This window comes from Triticum urartu, chromosome 6A (assembly GCF_056163025.1).
Source record: "Triticum urartu cultivar PI428250 chromosome 6A, HENAU_Tu73, whole genome shotgun sequence".
Taxonomy (NCBI): domain Eukaryota; kingdom Viridiplantae; phylum Streptophyta; class Magnoliopsida; order Poales; family Poaceae; genus Triticum; species Triticum urartu.
This window is the reverse complement of record NC_141878.1, coordinates 189,623,792-189,644,915: the sequence shown is the minus strand read 5'-3', so window position 1 is coordinate 189,644,915 and position 21,124 is coordinate 189,623,792. Positions and strand designations below refer to the sequence as shown.

Below are 21,124 nucleotides of genomic sequence, written 5' to 3'. Positions count from 1 at the left end.
TGTGATCTTATTCAAGAGGCTTGTTGATTCACGAAGAATGATACTTCCTCAAGTCATTTCAGACAGCTCAAAATGGGTTGTTTTGTACATTGTTTGCAATGTTTTCAAGGTATTATAAAAGTGAAAAGAGGGAGTATTTCAAATTATTTGCATGAGTCGTTTATTAGGTGCTTTCAAGAAAGTTATCCTAAATTTGGTTAGAATTTGTTATGTTCGATCGATGCAATGGTACTCAAACGTGGGAGCGGCAGTGCCCAACGGAAAATAACAAAACCAGAGGGTGGTTCACGCTAAACTTCCGCTGGAAAAGACAACGGCGAGCACGACCGCTGCACAACGGGCGAGTAGCATCGCAATCACCAAAATGCAGGCGCTCCTACTCCCATCGCGGCTGCCGCCGCCGCTGCTCCGGCAGCGAGGGCTTCCCGCTGTTGCGTCGCTCGCCAGCCATCCCCTCAATGGAGCTACCCTCCCTACTGGGTGCCTCTGCTTCGGGGGCGGCGAAGCCGCTCCACGGCGCCTCACTGTGGCGGCGGCGGCGTCCTCGTCTTCGTCGGGCCCTCTCTACCCGCCGCCTCCCCCCACCGAGCAGACAATTGAGCGCGCCAAGCTCGAGCAGGTGCTTCCCTAATTTTATCCCCTTTGATTGATCCATCGACGTCCGGTCCCTTGACCCACGCGTGAAGTAGGGTTCTTATCCTGCTTTCTTGAGAAAGGTTATGTTTGGAAATCTGTATGGGAATTTTAGGTTTATGTATTTTAGAGTGACACATGAAGTATTTACTGTTGGGCTATGTGATGGTTGCTTGTCTTAGGATAATGCACTCGGGCATGATGATGTTTAGGGTTTAGGGAATTAAGTGATTTGTATCTGATATATCTCAAGTACAGGGAAATTGCTGAAATGTCAGCATAATTGGACGCTAAAGATATCATAGATAGATATTTCAGGTCTGAATCTTGTTGATAGAACCTCTCCTCACTGAGCATTTCATGGTGTGCCTGCTGGTTTCGTTTTGATGTGATAGTTGAGAGGATTGTGTGTTGGTGATTTTGCTAGTGCGCTTATAACTGTTTAATGACAGGTATAGTTACCTTATCAGGTTTGGATCTTACCAATAAAACCACTGTCCTCATTAGGCATTTCATGGTATTTTGGCTTTGTTTTGCTGTGATAGTTGATGGTTCAAAATTGTATGTTCGTGATTTTGCTAGTGCCCATATGTCACATCTGTTGCATGTAGATTGAAAAATGATAGTGAAATATTGGGTTAATAAATACAGCGCTCCCCAGTCATGACCTATTGATCCTTAGGATTTCATATCTTCTGGTTAAACTCTCTTACCTAGAAAAAGTGACACGGCATGTTTTAATTGCGATGTCATTTCTTCCAACTTTCCTAGCTCCTACGTTTAGTGAACAATCTGCCATCCTGATACCTGAAGCCACATTGTGACAATGTTCTTCTTTTCCCAGCTGTATGTGTTGTATTAGGCTGGTTAACCTGCGTGATGCTGGTAGCTTTGAATTAGGCTGTTTATTCACATAGCTAAAGTTATATTGCATGTATATTGATTATCTTTAAGTACTACTCTAAGCCATGTGCCATGACTGAAGCATATATCTTCATTCCTTTTCAATGACTGAATGGACAGGTTATCAAGAGGCTAGAGAAAACAGCTAGGTATTTCAAGAATTTGGGTACCCTAGGGTTCTGGTCCCAGTTGGTGTGCACGTTTGTTTCTGCTGGAATTTTGTCATTCTCCACAGTTGTTACCGGGAAGGTTACATCACCCTTTACATTCTACACAACTGCTGCTGGCGTTGCTGCAGCTTTTATTTCAGTCTTCTGGTCATTTGGCTACATCCGTCTTTCTGAAAGACTTCGGAAAACAGCAAGCGCACCCGCAAAGGTACTCTCTTTCTTGACCACCCATTTCACATTGTTACCAGCAAAAGGAACGAGTTTTTTTTTCATATCAGAGAACCATAACCTTCTCCACTGCTTGTGGCTCATCTTGTGTACTTATCTATCTTGTGTACCATCTGAGAGTTGGACTAATTTTTTACGCATTTGAATGGTAGTGCAAAGATAACTCATATCTGCTTATTTTTGTTTTATGCATGAGAAGATATACTTCAGATATGATTTTCTTTCAGATTCGAATATTAAACTGTGGACTGATTTCCAGGCTCCTCCACGGGCTGATGTGATTAAAAGTCTGAAAAATGGCATTGTGCTCAATATTCTTGGGATGGGCGCAGCTGTTCTCGGTATGCAGGCACTTGTTGGTGCTTTGGTAGCAAAAGCCCTTACTACCTCCGCAGTCCCCTATTATCAGGCAACTTCCACCGGCCAAAGTCCTGTTTTGGCTCTAGATGTATTCCTGGTTCAGGTATTTGATTGCTTATTTATTACGTTCGTATTTCTGAATTCTGAAAGTGTGTTCTTCTATATGTAATACTCCCTCAGTCCCATAATGTAAGACGTTTTTGCAAGCTAACGTAGCTTGTAAAAATGTCCTATATTGTGGGACGGGGGGAGTATGAATTTTGATGCCACACATTACTCTACAATCAAGATCATAAACTGTTGTGCTTCATGTAAAAACAGCAAGACCCATAAGCCTGATTGTAATTGCAAGTTTTGATAAGCCAATGTATAGCGAGGGACATGACTTTGTACATTATCATCTGCTTTGGGTCATTTGTCTAGGACCAAATCTGTACTGTAATAGTTCTGGCCTGTCTGTGGTACTTATATAGTTTTTCAGATTGTGCTACTTATATAGTTATAGTTATACTTTCATAGCACACAACCTGAATACATACCTTCAGATCCTCCAAACTTTGCCTTTAAAATCGTGTAAATAACCAACACAGTGAACATTCAGTAACAAGTTTTGTGGATTCCAAACTTAGGCTGTGTTTGGCGTTGCGGTGGATTCACATAGTCCCGTTCACCCCACCCAATTTTCCCTGTTTTAGTGTTTGTTTGACCTGCTGTTGCGCGCTTTTGTGTCAAACTGTTCACAGCAGTTTTTAAAATAAGCACAACACAACACAGTTCATCAACTGCAAAATGAGCCTTAACTAGTACAGTACTAGCCAATATTTTTTTGTTTCTGTCCGAATATTTAGGAAAAATGCTTACGTGTTGGTTTCGAAATTTCTAATTGCGAAGTAAGAAACTGTGAGTTGAAACCAGAGTTACTGAAGTTCAATTGCTTAAGCTGGAAGTTTAATTTCTTGAAGGCTTCATGACTCATAACTCGTCAGTGCCAGTGACCATTCACGAGAAGTAATCTAACAGCCTTTTAATCCTCACTGTGCGCAGGCCTCAGCAAACACCATACTGTCGCATTTCCTAGGTGTGGCGACTTCCCTGGAGCTGCTCCGTTCCGTGTCAATCGCCCCGACCGAGCCTGCTGCGACATGAGCCAGGAGCCCAAGAGCTGCTGGATTCCTTTACTTTGCACTTGTTTTCCTTTCTCCCTGACTGCCTAGGAATAGCATCTCGTGTGCGCCGGTATTATGTCTTGACATTTCGGCTTAAATGAGCAGGTTCCGTGTGGCCTCCTTAATCCTGTCTTCTTATCGGAGCGTGTGAGCAGCAGCTCTTCGTCTCGTTTTTTTTTGGGGAGGTGAATTCATCTCGTTGGTGGTGGGACTGTTGGTACGCAACGAGAGCACCACGCTGTGGGGGCCAGAGGCGATGCACCACGGTCGCCACTACTCCCGTCCGTGCAACACCAGTGGCAGTCGCACGGCCGTTTACGCTCACGTGGTGACCGAGCCAACAGTTGAATTCCGGAGTACCGCCGCTCGTGCATGACAGCTAGTAAGGCCTGTCCGGTTTCACTCGCACGGCAGGCTCGCTCGCTGGAAGTTTCGCGCGCGGCCGCCTGTCCGCTAGCGGGGCGCTGGAATCCGGGCACAGTGACTCACAGCTCGCCCGCGACACGCACATTGATTCGAGCCTGACTGCCCCTCTGTCTCTCTCTCTCTCTCACCTTCACTTCACCGCTCACCCGCCCACCCACCCACCCGCCGGAGCCAGACAAGGCATCTCGCCACCCCCGACCACCGTGCCCGGCACATTCACTGGTTTCGCTCGCAGCCGTGGCAGGCACCGAAAGGAGAGAGAGCTCAGAGATCCATCCTCCACACGAGCAGCCGTTGCCGCCTGCCTGCCTGCCTCGTCCCCCGGTGGATAAATAAAGAAATGCTCCCGAATCCCGCACGTCGGCAGGGGGAAAGGAAGATAGATTGATGGATGGACATTGGACGGATAGGACACCGTGCGTGTTCCGGGGCGGTACGGAGGTCGCCGCGAGGGCATAATAATAAAAATAAAAATAAAAAATAGTGTAGGATACAGGCTGGGGGAGTGGCAAAGCAACGGCGTGCAGGGCACCGGCTTGGGCGATAAACAAACGGTCCCAGGAAGCTGCGGCGAAGCTGCCTAGGGTCGTAACTGAAACGGGTGGGGTGGTGGGGTTGTTAGTTGGGCTGGCACCCGTGAAATGGATCTCCCCCGGACCCGATCTCGCTCTCGCTCTCGCCATGGGCGTGGATCTCTGCCGATCTCGGCTGTAGAGTGGTGTCGAGTACAGTACCGGCCAGTGTCGGTGCGGTGGGAGGCCGTTAAAGCCTCGCCAGGCTGTCCCAGATCCGTCCACGTCCCCCTTTCGCCGATCGATGATCCACCCGCCTCTGACTTCCACGGCCCCAACCTTACCTTCCCCGCCTCGTCGTTTTCTGCCCCTCCCCTCCCTACTACCCCTCCTACGGTGGTGCGGCTACGTGGACGCGCCGCCCGATGCCGGGCCTCGCGACGTGGAGCCGTCCGGTTCGCTCGCCGTTTTGGCCATCTCCAGCCAGCCAGCCCTCCGTCCGACCTCATCCTCCTCGCCTCGCCTGCTTTTATTTCTGAACCCAACTTTATTGTCTGGGCATGACCTCCAGTGACTCATCGCGCGCGGCAGTGCTCTGCATCTAGCTTCTGCAGTTCCGTCAACTTCAGCCGGTGTGTCTACGGTTTCGCATTGCCACTAGCTCCCACGCTCGCTGGCTCGCTTCCGGTGGTTGTTACGGGCGAGTTCAATCAAGTGGTTAAATGCGGTTACTACTTGCTCTTACCAGCTCTGTGAAAAACTACAAACTGGCCCTTTGACCGAAGTTCAGAACAAAATAAACTTTTTAAAAAAAAAATCATAAAATGGACATTCTTGCATAGCATCCGCATCGCCGGGCGCCATGCCAGACTGCATGACGCCCTGGTCAAGGGCGCCATACAGGTCACCAGCCAGTTGCCACGTTGGCAGGGCCTGTTCGCATGACGTCCTGGGTGAGAGCACCATGGTTGGCCGCATAATGCCCCGGACCAGGGCGCCATGCCCCTTGAGTAAACAAAAGTGGTTGGCCCTGTTTTTTTCCCCAAACCCTTTCTTTTCCATCTTTCTCCACCCCGGCCGCCCCACTCATGCCCCTTCCTAATGTCCATAAAATTTGTCGGATCGGAGCTCCAAATCGGTGATTTATCCCTTCGACCCCTAAAGGTATTCTACCTCATTTCTTCTCTTTTTGTTGGTTGAAATCTCTGCATTGTGGCGATTTGGGGAAACCCTAGGTTATCCATTTTCGCAATGTATTTTGGTGTTTATGATTGTAGATGGCGAGGATTATGAATGTGCATCATGTGGACTTTGTCTCCTTTAGGAAGGGAGACGCGGAGTATGGTCACCCGAAGAAGAAGCCGTTAGTGATGGTGTTTCTCATAAGTCCTAGCTTTGAGGAGGTTGTGGTTGAGCTTCAAAGAAGGTTGAATTGGATGGAAGAAAGTGATGGAGTAGACTTAATCGGAAGGTATAATGTTGGGTACGGGCAACATATTCGTTGGAAGATAGTGCCTCTTGACTCCGAGTTTCATTGGGAAGCGTATAAGGAGAGTGTGTTGGCCTCACCAGATAAATCATTTGAGTTATTTGCCACAAAGGTTGTTCGTGCTCGGTTGCACATTGATTTGAATAGGCGTGCATGTTCATATGATGTTAGAAGCCCGGTTCAAAATTCAACACATGTCACTCCGGATGTGCATGACACAACAATGAGCCAACCTCCAATGACCCAACCTTTGAGCCCCGTAGGGAATGACCAACTTGATAATCAAGACTTGCACATGGATGGTGATGAGTTTGAGGGTGATGACTCGGAGGCTTATCTTCATGACCATTATGTTGGCCATGTTGAGGCAAATTGCATGAAAGCGGACATGGACCATGACATTTCATACAATAGGTCCTATGCGTGGGACTCGGAGGACGAAGGCCTGGATGAAGAAAGAGATGAGGATGGCTTGACGGCTAAAGAAACCAATACTTTCAAGAAGGTAATAGGCGTAGTCACAAGACATCATTGTTCCGTGATCTAAGCCTAGGCGATAAGGCGATTGTTGATGGTGGCACAAGTAAAATGATTGCACCAAGGTTAACTTCAAAGCGAAATACCAAAGCAAGTATGTCTAGTGTTAGTGAAGGAACAATCTTTGAAAGCTTGGTAGAACTTCAAATATGGGTCAAGGACTACGCTGTTAAGTTTCACCGACCATTCTTTGTGAAGAAGTCAAATTCCAAATTGCGTTATGTGGTCCAATGTAAGGAACACAAGAATCATTACCCTTGGGTTATCCGTGCAACATGTGTCAAAGGCGGGCCACAATGGAAGATTACAAGTTCCGTGTTTCACCGTCGATTAGTGGCAAGGATATTGATGATGCTAACGTAAAGGATGATCACCGTCAATTGACCTCAAAATTCATTGCATATCGATTTTCACCCTCCATAAATATACTCAATAGTGTAGGAGGTTTTTGAGTACACGGTGAAGTATGGGAAGGCATGGAAGGCCAAGAAAGTTGCCTTTCAGATATTGTATGGTGGTTGGGAAGAATCATACAACTGCCTCGCGATGGTGTTGAAAGCGATGGCGACAGAAAATCCTGGCATGTATGTGGTGGAGCCAGATGGCGTGAGAACAATGATATACAACGATGCAACCGTTCGAATATTTGGACGTGCATTCTGGACTTTTGAGCCATGCATTAGGGCCTTCAAGCATTGTAGGCTGGTTATGTCTGTGGATGGGACATTTCTGACCGGCCAGTTCAAGGGCACATTGTTGATCGCCGTTGCTAATGATGGTGGTGAAAAATTGGTTCCATTGGCTTTCGCTTTGGCGTCGACGGAGAACAATGACAACTAAAAGTGGTTTCTTAATCTAGTGAGGACCAAAGTAATTGGACCTGAAAGAGAGGTTTGCGTCATCTCAGACCACCACCCAAGGATACTCAATGCAGGGAAGATTGACATTCCAGGACATCCTCACGTGCACCATAGGTGGTGCATGAGGCATTTTGTGTCTGACTTAACAAACATAAGTTCATGACATCAAGCCTTCGGCAAATACTACAAGTCCTTGACAAACATAAGTTCACGACATCAAGACTTCGAAAAATACTACAAGTCCTTGAAAAATACTACAAATGCATCATTTCCATCCTTTCCCCCTCTTAGCTGGTGCAGCATCCTTCCCCTTCACTAAGCGCCTTTTCCTCTGCAGCCGCGGCACCTCCTCTTCCTCCTCCTCTGAAGCGGCCTCGATCATCGGGTCCTTACATGCCTTCCTTGTGTATTTGTGCGGAGTATACTTTCCACGCCTTTGACTAGGTCGAGGTGCATCTGTTAGGTAACATAGTAATTTTAAAAAAATCCTACACACACAAGATCATGGTGATGCATAGCAACGAGAGGGGAGAGTGTTGTCCACGCACCCTCGTAGACCGTCAAGCGGAAGCGTTATGACAGTGCGGTTGATGTAGTCGTACGTCTTCACGATCGACAGATCCTCAGTACCGAACGTACGGCACCTCCGCGTTCAGCACACGTTCAGCTCGGTGACATCCCACGAATTCACGATCCAGTAGAGCTCGGGGAAGAGTTTCGTCAGCACGACGGCGTGGTGACAATGTTGATGAAGTTCTGCAGCAGGGCTTCGCCTAAACACCGCTACAGTATGACCGAGGTGGATTATGGTGGAGGAGGGCACTGCGCACGGCTGAGAGAGATCTTTGCGATCAACTTGTGTGTCTAGAGGTGCCCCCTACCCCTGTATATAAAGGAGCAAGGGGGAGGCCCGCCGGCCCTTGTTGGCGCGCCTAGGAGGAGGAATCCTCCTCCTAGTAGGAGTAGGATTCCTCCCTTTCCTACTCCTACTAGGAGGGGGAAAGGCATGGAGAGAAAGAGAAGGAAAGGGGGGCGCCCCCCCTTCTCCTAGTACAATTTGGACAGGGGGAAGGGGGCGCACTTCCTGCCCTAGGCCGGCCCCTCTCTCTTTCCCTTATGGCCCAACAAGGCCCATTAGCCCCCGGGGGGTTCCGGTAACCCCTCCGGTACTCCGGTAAAATCCTGATTTCATCCGGAACTATTTCGATGTCCAAATGCAGGCTTCCAATATATCAATATTTATGTCTCAACCATTTCGAGACTCCTCGTCATGTCCGTGATCACATTCGGGACTCCGAACTACCTTCGGTATATCAAAATATATAAACTCATAAAACCGATCATCACGGAACTTTAAACGTGCGGACCCCACGGGTTCGAGAACTATGTAGACATGACCGAGACACGTCTCCGGTCAATAACCAATAGCGGAACCTGGATGCTCATATTGGTTCCTACATATTCTACGAAAATCTTTATCGGTCAAACCGCACAACATTATATGTTGTTCTCTTTGTCATCAATATGTTATTTGTCCGAGATTCGATCGTCGGTATCTCAATACCTAGTTCAATCTCGTTACCGGCAAGTCTCTTTACTTGTTCCGTAATACATCATCCCATAACTAACTCATTAGTTATCATGCTTGCAAGGCTTATAGTGATGTGTATTACCGAGAGGGCCCAGAGATACCTCTCCGACAATCGGAGTGACAAATCCTAATCTTGATCTATGTCAACTCAAAAAGTAACATTTGAGACACCTGTAGAGCACCTTTATAATCACCCAGTTACGTTGTGACGTTTGGTAGCACATAAAGTGTTCCTCCGGTATTCGGGAGTTGCATAATCTCATAGTGATAAGAACGTGTATAAGTCATGAAGAAAGCAATAGTAGTAAACAAATGATCAAGTGCTAAGCTAACGGAATGGGTCAAGTCAATCACATCATTCTCCTAATGATGTGATTCCATTGATCAAATAACAATTCATGTCTATGGTTAGGAAACTTAACCATCTTTGATCAATGAGCTAGTCAAGTAGAGACATACTAGTGACACTATGTTTGTCTATGTATTCACACATGTATTATGTTTCCGGTTAATACAATTCTAGCATAAATAATAAACATTTATCATGAAATAAGGAAATAAATAATAACTTTATTATTGCCTTTAAGGCATATTTCCTTCGGTCTCCCACTTGCACTAGAGTCAATAATCTAGATTACACAGTAAAGATTTTAACACCCAAGGAGCCTTGGTGCTGATCATGTTTTGTTCGTGGAAAAGGCTTAGTCAACGGGTCGGCAACATTCATATCCGTATGTATCTTGCAAATCTCTATGTCTGCCACCTGGACTTGATCCCGGATGGAGTTGAAGCATCTCTTGATGTGCTTGCTTCTCTTGTGAAATGCGGATTCCTTTGCCAATGCAATGCCACCAGTATTGTCACAAAAATTCATTGGACCCGATGCACTAGGTATGACACCTAGATCGGATATGAACTCCTACATTCGTTGCTTCCAAAGCAGCAATGTACTCTGCTTCACATGTAGGTCCCGTCACGACGCTCTATTTAGAACTGCTCCAACTGGCAGCTCCACCGTTTAATATAAACACGTATCCGGCTTGTGATTTAGAATCGTCCAGATCAGTGTCAAAGCTTGCATCAACGTAACCATTTACGATGAGCTCTTTGTCACCTCCATAAACGAGAAACATATCCTTGGTCCTTTTCAAGTACTTCAGAATGTTCTTGACCGTTGTCCAGTGATCCACTCCTGGATTATTTTGGTACCTCCCTGCTAGGCTAATAGCAAGGCACACATCAGGTCTGGTACACAACATTGCATACATGATAGAGCCTATGGCTGAAGCATATGAAACACTTTTTATTTTCTCTCTATCTTCTGCAGTGGTCGGGCATTGAGTCTTACTCAACTTCATACCCTGTAACACAGGTAAGAACCCTTTCTTAGCTTGATCCATTTTGAACTTCTTCAAAACTTTATCAAGGTATGTGCTTTGTGGAAGTCCAATTAAGCGCCTTGATCTATCTCTATAGAACTTGATGCCCAATATATAAGCAGCTTCACCGAGGTCTTTCATTGAAAAACTCTTATTCAAGTATGCTTTTATGCTATCCAGAAATTCTATATCATTTCCAATCAACGGTATGTCATCCACATATAATATTAGAAATGCTACAGAGCTCCCACTCACTTTCTTGTAAATACAGACTTCTCCAAAAGTCTGTATAAAACCATATGCTTTGATTACACTATCAAAACGTTTATTCCAACTCCGAGAGGCTTGCACCAGTCCATAAATGGATCGCTGGAGCTTGCACACTTTGTTAGCTCCCTTTGGATCGATAAAACCTTCAAGTTGCATCATATACAACTCTTCTTCCAGAATCCATTCAGGAATGCAGTCTTTACATCCATTTGCCAAATTTCATAATCATAAAATGTGGCAATTGCTAACATGATTCGGACGGACTTAAGCATCGCTACGGGTGAGTAGGTCTCATCGTAGTCAACTCCTTGAACTTGTCGAAAACCTTTTGCAACAAGTCGAGCTTTGTAGACGGTAACATTACCGTCAGCGTTTGTCTTCTTCTTGAAGATCCATTTGTTCTCGATGGCTTGTCGATCATCGGGCAAGTCAACCAAAGTCCACACTTTGTTCTCATACATGGATCCCATCTCAGATTTCATGGCCTCAAGCCATTTTGCGGAATCTGGGCTCATCATCGCTTCCTCATAGTTCGTAGGTTCGTCATAGTCAAGTAACATGACCTCCAGAACTGGATTACCGTACCACTCTGGTGCGGATCTTGTTCTGGTTGACCTACGAGGTTCGGTAGTAACTTGATCTGAAGTTTCATGATCATAATCATTAGCTTCCTCACTAATTGGTGTAGATGTCACAGGAACCGGTTTCTGTGATGAACTACTTTCCAATAAGGGAGCAGGTACAATTACCTCATCAAGTTCTACTTTCCTCCCACTCACTTCTTTTGAGAGAAACTCCTTCTCTAGAAAGGATCCATTCTTAGCAACGAATATCTTGCCTTCGAATCTGTCATAGAAGGTGTACCCAATAGTTTCCTTTGGGTATCCTATGAAGACACATTTCTCTGATTTGGATTCGAGCTTATCAGGTTGAAGCTTTTTCACATAAGCATCGCAACCCCAAACTTTAAGAAACGACAACTTTGGTTTCTTGCCAAATCATAGTTCATAAGGAATTGTCTCAACGGATTTTGATGGTGCCCTATTTAACGTGAATGCGGTCGTCTCTAAATTATAACCCCAAAACGATAGCGGTAAATCAGTAAGAGACATCATAGATCGCACCATATCTAGTAAAGTACGATTACGACGTTCGGACACACCATTACGCTGTGGTGTTCCGGGTGACGTGAGTTGTGAAACTATTCCACATTGTTTCAAATGTACGCCAAACTCGTAACTCAAATATTCTCCTCCACGATCAGATCGTAGAAACTTTATTTTCTTGTTACGATGATTTTCCACTTCACTCTGAAATTCTTTGAACTTTTCAAATGTTTCAGACTTATGTTTCATTAAGTAGATATACCCGTATCTGCTTAAATCATCTGTGAAGGTGAGAAAATAATGATACCCGCCACGAGCCTCAATATTCATCGGACCACATACATCAGTACGTATGATTTCCAACAAATCTGTTGCTCGCTCCATAGTTCCGGAGAATGACGTTTTAGTCATCTTGCCCATAAGGCATGGTTCGCAAGTACCAAGTGATTCATAATAAGGTGATTCCAAAAGTCCATCAGTATGGAGTTTCTTCATGCACTTTATACCAATATGACCCAAACGGCAGTGCCACAAATAAGTTACACTATAATTATCAGCTCTGCATCTTTTGGCTTCAACATTATGAATATGTGTATCACTACTATCGAGATTCAACAAGGATAGACCACTCTTTAAGGCTGCATGACCATAAAAGATATTACTCATATAAATAGAACAACCATTATTCTCAGATTTAAGTGAATAACCGTCCCGCATCAAACAAGATCTAGATATAATGTTCATGCTTAACGCTGGCACCAAATAACAATTATTTAGGTCTAAAACTAATCCCGAAGGTAGATGTAGAGGTAGCATGCCGATGGAGATCACATCGACTTTGGAACCATTTCCCACGCGCATCGTCACCTCGTCCTTAGCCAGTCTTCACTTAATCCGTAGTCCCTGTTTCGAGTTGCAAATATTAGCAACAGAACCAGTATCAAATACCCAGGTGCTACTGCGAGCTCTAGTAAGGTACACATCAATAACATGTATATCACATATACCTTTGTTCACCTTGCCATCCTTTTTATCCGCCAAATACTTGGGGCAGTTCCGCTTCTAGTGACCAGTGTGTTTATAGTAGAAGCACTCAGTCTCAGGCTTAGGTCCAGACTTGGGTTTCTTCTCCTGAGCAGCAACTTGTTTGTCGTTTTTTTTAAAGTTCCCCTTCTTCTTCCCTTTGCCCCATTTCTTGAAACTGGTGATTTTATTGACCATCAACACTTGATGCTCCTTCTTGATTTCTACCTCCGCAGCTTTTAGTATCGCGAAGAGCTCGGAAATTGTCTTATTCATCCCTTGCATATTATAGTTCATCACGAAGCTTTTGTAGCTTGATGGCAGTGATTGAAGAACTCTGTCAATGACACTGTCAACAGGAAGATTAACTCCCAGTTGAGTCAAGTGTTTATGATACCCAGACATTTTGAGTATATGCTCACTGACAGAACTATTCTCCTCCATCTTGCAGCTATAGAATTTATTGGAGACTTCATATCTCTCAATCCGGGCATTTGCTTGAAATATTAACTTCAACTCCTGGAACATCGCATATGCTCCATACGTTCAAAATGTCGTTGAAGTCCCAGTTCTAAGCCGTAAAGTATGGCACACTGAACTATCGAGTAGTCATCAGCTTTACTCTGCCAAACGTTCTTAACGTTGTCAGCAGCATCTGTAGCAGGCCTGGCACCTAGCGGTGCTTCCAGAAATTAATTTTTCTGTGCAGCAATGAGGATAATCCTCAAGTTACGGACCCAGTCCGTGTAATTGCTATCATCATCTTTCAACTTTGCTTTCTCAAGGAACGCATTAAAATTCAACGGAACAACAGCACGGGCCATCTATCTACAACAACATAGATAAGCAAAATACTATCAGGTACTAAGTACATGATAAATTTAAGTTCAATTAATCATATTACTTAAGAACTCCCACTTAGATAGACATCCCTATAATCATCTAAGTGATCACTTGATCCATATCAACTAAACCATAACCGACCATCACGTGAAATGGAGTAGTTTTTAATGGTGAACATCACTATGTTGATCATATCTACTATATGATTCACGCTCGACCTTTCGGTCTCAGTGTTCCGAGGCCATATCTGCATATGCTAGGCTCGTCAAGTTTAACCTGAGTATTCTGCGTGTGCAAATCTGGCTTGCACCCGTTGTAGACGGACGTAGAGCTTATCACACCCGATCATCACGTGGTGTCTCGGCACGACGAACTTTGGCAACGGTGTATACTCAAGAAGAACACTTTTTATCTTGAAATTTAGTGAGAGATCGTCTTATAATGCTACCGTCAAACAAAGCAGAATAAGATGCATAAAACATAAACATCACATGCAATCAATATAAGTGATATGATATGGCCATCATCATCTTGTGCTTGTGATCTCCATATCCGAAGCACCGTCATGATCACCATCGTCACCGGCGCGACACCTTGATCTCCATCATAACATCGTTGTCGTCTCGCCAACTATTGCTTCTACGACTATCGCTACCGCTTAGTGATAAAGTAAAGTAATTACAGGGCGATTGCATTGCATATAATAAAGCGACAACCATATGGCTCCTGCCAGTTGCCGATAACTCCGTTACAAAACATGATCATCTCATACAATAAATATAACATCATGTCTTGACCATATCACATCACAACATGCCCTGCAAAAACAAGTTAGACGTTCTCTACTTTGTTGCTGCAAGTTTTACGTGGCTGCTACGGGCTTAGGAAGAACCGTTCTTACCTACACATCAAAACCACAACGATAGCTCATCAAGTTGGTGTTGCTTTAACCTTCTCAAGGACCGGGCGTAGCCACACTCGGTTCAACTAAAGTTGGAGAAACTGACACCCGCCAGCCACCTGTGTGCAAAGCACCTCGGTAGAACCAGTCTCGCGTAAGCGTACGCGTAATGTTGGTCTGGGCCGCTTCATCCAACAATATCGCCGAACCAAAGTATGACATGCTGGTAAGCAGTATGACTTGTATCGTCCACAACTCACTTGTGTTCTACTCGTGCATATAAAATCTACGCATAAAACCAGGCTCGGATGCCACTGTTAGGTAACGTAGCAATTTCAAAAAAATTCCTACGCACACACAGGATCATGGTGATGCATAGCAACGAGAGGGGAGAGTGTTGTCCACGTATCCTCATAGACCGTTAAGTGGAAGCGTTATGACAACGCGGTTGATGTAGTCGTGCGTCTTCACGATCGACCGATCCTCAGTACCGAACGTACGGCACCTCCGCGTTCAGCACACGTTCAGCTCGGTGAGACGGTGACGTCCCACGAACTAACGATCCAGTAGAGCTCGGGGAAGAGTTTCGTCAGCACGACGGCGTGGTAACAAATGTTGATGAAGTTCTGCAGCAGGGCTTCGCCTAAACACCGCTACAGTATGACCGAGGTGGATTATGGTGGAGGGGGCACCACACACGGCTGAGAGAGATCTTTGTGATCAACTTGTGTGTCTAGAGGTGTCCCCTGCCCCTGTATATAAAGGAGCAAGGGGGAGGATGGCCGGCCCTTGTTGGCGCGCCTAGGAGGAGGAATCCTCCTCCTAGTCCTTTCCTACTACTAGGAGGGGGAAAGGCAGGGAGAGAAAGAGAAGGAAAGGGGGGCGCCGCCCCCACTTCTCCTAGTCCAATTTGGACAGGGGGAAGGGGCGCGCTGCCTGCCCTAGGCCGGCCCCTCTCTCTTTCCCTTATGGCCTAACAAGGCCCATTAGTCCCTGAGGGGTTCCGGTAACCCCTCCGGTACTCCGGTAAAATCCCGATTTTACCCGGAACTATTTCGTTGTCCAAATGTAGGCTTTCAATATATCAATCTTTATGTCTCGACCATTTCGAGACTCCTTGTCATGTCCGTGATCACATCCGGGACTCAGAACTACCTTCGGTACATCAAAACATATAAACTCATAAAACCGATCGTCATAGAACTTTAAGCGTGCGGACCCTATGGGTTCAAGAACTATGTAGACATGACCGAGACACGTCTCCGGTCAATAACCAATAGCGGAACCTGGATGCTCATATTGGTTCCTACATATTCTACGAAGATCTTTATCGGTCAACCCGCACAACATTATACGTTGTTCTCTTTGTCATCGGTATGTTACTTGTCCGAGATTCGATCGTCGGTATCTCAATACCTAGTTCAATCTCGTTACCGGCAAGTCTCTTTACTCGTTCCATAATACATCACCTCATAACTAACTCATTAGTTATCATGCTTGCAAAGCTTATAGTGATGTGTATTACCGAGACGGCCCAGAGATACCTCTCCGACAATCAGAGTGACAAATCCTAATCTTGAGCTATGTCAACTCAACAAGTACCATTGGAGACACCTGTAGAGCACCTTTATAATCACCCAGTTATGTTGTGACAATTGGTAGCACACAAAGTGTTCCTCTGGTATTCGAGAGTTGCATAATCTCATAGTCATAAGAACATGTATAAGTCATGAATAAAGCAATAGTAGTAAACAAACGATCAAGTGATAAGCTAACGGAATGGGTCAAGTCAATCACATCATTCTCCTAATGATGTGGTCCCATTGATCAAATAACAACTCATGTCTATGGTTAGGAAACTTAACCATCTTTGATCAATGAGCTAGTCAAGTAGAGCATACCAGTGACACTATGTTTGTCTATGTATTCACACATGTATTATGTTTCCGGTTAATACAATTCTAGCATGAATAATAAACATTTATCATGAAATAAGGAAATAAACAATAACTTTATTATTGCCTCTAGGGCATATTTTCTTCAGCATCGGGCATCTACGAGGTGTTAATCTCATCACATGCTTGTTCATCCCCCCCATCGCCATCAACCGAGTCGTCGTCTGGGTGTTGTGTGCTGCTTGATGATGATCTCGTCCTCAACGTAGTAGGGACGGCGACATCGGTGGAGCGGCAGCCTAGTAGAGCATCCAGGCACGTGCCCAAGACATCCTCCTCTATGAAATTGACATATCATGAAGTTAGGAGATATACCTCATAAATGTGTATGGAAAGCAAATTATCAAACGTCATACCTCAACAAAAGCTTTAAGCTTGTTGTACGACTCTTCACCTGGAGGGTACTTGAGTGCGTCGCCGGTGTCGTTGACATGCTTCGAGAGCTCGTTTTGCCGTTGCACACAATAGGACAAATCATTTTGGCACAATATAGGCAAGCACGTAGATATAACAATAACTTACCACAAAGCGGATAGGTGGCGCCGATTCATACCGTCTACCATCTCTAATCAGACTGTTGTACTGCATATTGGCCATCCGTTTAAAATCTGGATTGGGTTAATGTAATATGTCCCCTGGTTGAAAAGCAAGTGTGTTAAGTTGAGTACGTTCAACGGAAGGAAACCGCACGAGATAATTGTTAAATGCTTCGGGATTCGAAGGATAACCAGATCCACCAATCTTCGGCTAAGATCCGCGGCACTCGAGGGGAAGAGGGAGGGGTGAATTAAGGGGCGCCATGGTGGGGGAAAGAAACAGAGAGGAGGAAAGAACGAAGCAGATAGGAGAAGGTACAGGCGACGATAAGTGAAGGGGTATGGCGCCCCAGGCCGGGGCGTCGTGGTACAAACCATGGCTCCCGGGGCCGCGACGTCATGCACCCAAGACCAGGCCAACGTGGCAGGCAGCGCTAACGAATATGACGCCTCTGACCGGGCGTTACGTAATCTAGCATGGCGCACCGGACGCGGGCATCATGCGGGTAGGGTCATTTTATGATTTTTTTTGGAAAATGGTTTATTTTGTGCTGAATTTTGGCCAAAGCCAATTTTGTAGTTTTTCACACCAGCTCTTGTCCCCGACTCAAAATGGTTGCCAAACCTGGAGAGCAGCAGTAAACCATTTTCCAGATTACTATACGCCTTAACTCCGTGCAGCTATGATTACATCACGAGGAGAGCAAATAGGCGATGTAACTGCAATAATAAATCACAGCTCCCTCGTGATTTAGGCCTTTTTAGGTTCATAGATAGGATTATCATAAAAATAAGAATCTTATAGGAAATGAGATGACATGTATCTCCAATCCTATAAGTAGGAATAGGAAACAAGATGTCATTTGATTGACATTAAAGGAATTTTTCCATCGAGTCTAGGCTCTTTTTTATTTTCCTATGAAATGTGAAGGATAGGAACCAATTCTATGTAAGAATAGGAATCAATTCCTATGAACCAAAGGGCTTTAAAGAAAAAATCCTATAAAAATCCTATCTTTTAAAATTCCTATGAAACAAACAAAGGAGGCCTTAACAAGAGTGCAGATATTCCTGATATTCATCGGTGGCTGCCAGCGAGGCCAGCGGAGGCCGTACGGGGTACGACCCATGAAGGCAGGCGTCAGGGATAGCTGCTAGGCAGCGGCAGTGGAGCAGCGGCGTGCGTGAGGCGAGGGAGTGATGACTCAGCGCACGTACACGGAGACACCTGGGCCGCGGCGCTGAGCTGTGCCCATAACTGCCGTGCCTCCCCCCACGAAATCGCGCCGGTTTTCATTGCCCCGCCCCGAGAGATTGCGCTCCAGCCTGGCCTGGCCACCCCCCGCAAACCGCCGCGCCATCCCACCCCCTACGCCCCACCCTATCGCCTCCTCCGACCCCCCTGTCGTTTTCCCCTCGTAACCACAACCCAGCGCTTCCACGTGGTCCCACCCCGAGCGCTGGCCCGCGCGTCAGCGACGGAGGCCACCGCGTCGGCGCGGTGGAGGATGGGTGGATCGGGAGGAGGCACGAACCGTCGCGCGCAGCGGTCGTACAGTCCGGCTTGTACGCATGTACGGGCGGGCCCCGCGACGGGCTGGACGGTTGCGATTCAGCTCGGGATGGGCTCCGGCCAGGGTACACGCCACTGTGCTGGCTGGGCCGTGCCGCACCGCTGCGTGCGTTCGCGTTCGCGCCCGCGTCGCCATCGCCATCCCCGCTCCAACTCCCGACTCCAAAGGGGGATGGACGCACAGCTGGATGGATCACCGATTCATGAATCTATCATCTTTCTATCTCCTGCTCATAAGCGCCAAAGCCTCAGCATTTCGCTTTTTCGCCAACCTTTACCCCGCGAGAGTACTAACGTGTTGCACGATGCGCATTGTAGCTGCCGGATGCAAAAAAACTTCTTATTCCTTTATATACAGAGGAAAAAAAACACAGAGGTTCATGTGGAGTATACGACCTGACCTGAGGCATGGTTGCCCACTTGCCCAGTGAGGGCTTGTACTGGGTCGGAGCTGGTTCGGCGTGGTCGTACATGAACATGAACGCGGCATGGAACGGCCGGTTCGGATATGTGAGCCCCGTTCCGCGAGCAGTCCAGCTATATTCGCCAGTTTTTAACGGCCTTCGTGGCATGGGGTTTGACGGTACGGAAGCCAGCCCTCCAATTCAAAATTCAAACCATGCGGCTCCGGGGGACCGCGAGCGGATTAAGAACCAAACAACGGCCTCCATCACGCGCCCGTCCACCCGCCCGCTCTCCCCGCCAGGTGGGGCCGTGCAACCGCGGCCCCACCTGCCATTCTGTTATCGCAAACGACACCGCCTCCGAGCGTGAGGTGGCCCCTCGCCAGCTGTACCCCGGCGACCAGCTACCGGCCGCTCCTGCCCCGGCCTATATAAGCCCCCGCCTCCTCTTCCCCTTCCAATCACCATCGGACTCCAGACGTCCTAATCACTAATCAATCGGGGAAGCACGCGCACCGCCACTACCACCGGAGTGTCTGCTCGTGAGGCCAAGGGGAGGGGAGGAGAGGAGAAGGTTTTTGGTTGTAGTGTGTGTGTTTCGCCGGCGATGGGGGCGGAGGCGGAGTGCGACAGGATAAAGGGTCCGTGGAGCCCCGAGGAGGACGAGGCGCTGCGGCGGCTGGTGGAGCGGCACGGGGCGCGGAACTGGACCGCGATCGGGAGGGGGATCCCCGGGCGGTCGGGCAAGTCGTGCCGCCTGCGGTGGTGCAACCAGCTCTCGCCGCAGGTGGAGCGCCGCCCCTTCACGGCGGAGGAGGACGCCGCCATCCTGCGTGCGCACGCGCGGCTCGGCAACCGCTGGGCTGCCATCGCGCGGCTCCTGCCCGGCCGCACCGACAACGCTGTGAAGAACCACTGGAACTCCTCGCTCAAGCGCAAGCTCGCCACCGCCACCGGCGGCGGCGCGGCGTGGGAGGACGCCAGCGACTCCGGCGACTCCCCGCGGCCGTGCAAGCGCGCGAGCCCGGGGCCAGAGAGCCCCACCGGATCGGACCGCAGCGAGCTCAGCCACGGGAGCGGGCAGGTGTTCCGGCCCGTCCCGCGCCCCGGCGGGTTCGACGCCATCAGCGCGGACGTGAGGCCGCCTCCACCGCGCCAGGACGAGGATCCGATCACCTCTCTCTCGCTCTCGCTCCCCGGACTAGAGCACGGGTTCCACCACGACAGCGCCCGGAGCCACTTCCAGGAGCTCTCGCCATCGCCACGCTCGCCTTCTCCTCCACCGGCGCCGGCGCCCCAGCCGTCGTCCTCGTACCCGTTCAGCGGCGATCTGGTGGCGGCCATGCAGGAGATGATCCGCGCGGAGGTGTGCAAGTACATGTCCGGTGTGGGGCTCCCCGCCGGGTGCGGCGCCGGCGCCGTGGGCGAGGCGTGCATCCCGCAGCTCGTCGAGGGCGTGATGCGCGCCGCCGCGGAGCGGGTCGGCGTCATGACCCGCCAGTAATAAAAATAAAAACGCCAGTAGTAAAACCATCGGCCGTCCGCCGATGCAAGTGCAAAGAAGTCGCACCGCCGCTAGATCTTGTGAAGTGTAGCGCTGAGCTGTAGTCGCTTTCTTTTCTGCTTCGTTCTGTTTGCGTTCCTGCTTTGGAGTCTGTTTATTCTTCGGCCTGCTCTGAAACAGAGCGGCTGCGAAGTCGGCAAGGGGGAAAAGGAAAGAAAGAGAACGAAAAAATGTGTTAATTATATCATTGCTCCGCCCGAGGCTGTCATTTCGGCACAGGAATGAGATGATTGAGACCGGCGACGGGGAAATTTGGCAAATCATGTCCGCCTCTCCGCGGTCGATCTACGCGCCGAAATATAGCAGGTTCCGTTGATGGCTTGAGACTAGCATGTAGATGTAGCACCGGCATGCTCAGCCATCGCCAACCGTGGTTCTCTCTGAATCCTTGCTATAATCAAATCTGGTAAGCCCTTCCGTGTGTACTGCTGCTACCTCTGTGATCAAACCAAACATGGCGTCCAATGAGAATGCATGTACTACTGGAACGCACAATCTAGCCATGACGAAGGCTGGAGCAGAAACGACAAGCCCGAGCGGTTGTGTACCGTCCGCACGAACCATTCGAATCGAGCATTGCTGGGGACAGTACCACAAAAGTCGTAGCGGCAGCAACAGTTATGGACTGGCTCGCAGTTACGCGACTGCAGGACAGCAGGACTAGTGTGTGGCGTGGTGGTGACCGGCGACGGTCG

General features: G+C 47.8%; 3 protein-coding genes across 3 annotated transcripts; all 3 read left to right on the top strand.

The window, feature by feature from the left end:
* Positions 1 to 305: 305 nt before the first annotated feature.
* Positions 306 to 3,585, top strand: LOC125517525 (protein TIC 21, chloroplastic). Its single transcript, XM_048682726.2, has 4 exons — positions 306 to 619; positions 1,657 to 1,914; positions 2,194 to 2,397; positions 3,339 to 3,585. The coding sequence occupies exons 1-4, from the start codon at positions 365 to 367 to the stop codon at positions 3,438 to 3,440; spliced, it is 819 nt and encodes a 272-aa protein (XP_048538683.1). The 5' UTR covers positions 306 to 364; the 3' UTR covers positions 3,441 to 3,585.
* A 3,135-nt stretch (positions 3,586 to 6,720) lies between these two features.
* LOC147964698 (uncharacterized) lies at positions 6,721 to 7,264 on the top strand. The gene is made up of 2 exons (XM_087530116.1): positions 6,721 to 6,783; positions 6,866 to 7,264. The coding sequence occupies exons 1-2, from the start codon at positions 6,721 to 6,723 to the stop codon at positions 7,262 to 7,264; spliced, it is 462 nt and encodes a 153-aa protein (XP_087386242.1).
* A 12,051-nt stretch (positions 7,265 to 19,315) lies between these two features.
* LOC125517523 (transcription factor MYB44) lies at positions 19,316 to 20,616 on the top strand. Its single transcript, XM_048682725.2, has one exon. The coding sequence runs from the start codon at positions 19,473 to 19,475 to the stop codon at positions 20,367 to 20,369; it is 897 nt and encodes a 298-aa protein (XP_048538682.1). The 5' UTR covers positions 19,316 to 19,472; the 3' UTR covers positions 20,370 to 20,616.
* Positions 20,617 to 21,124: the final 508 nt, after the last annotated feature.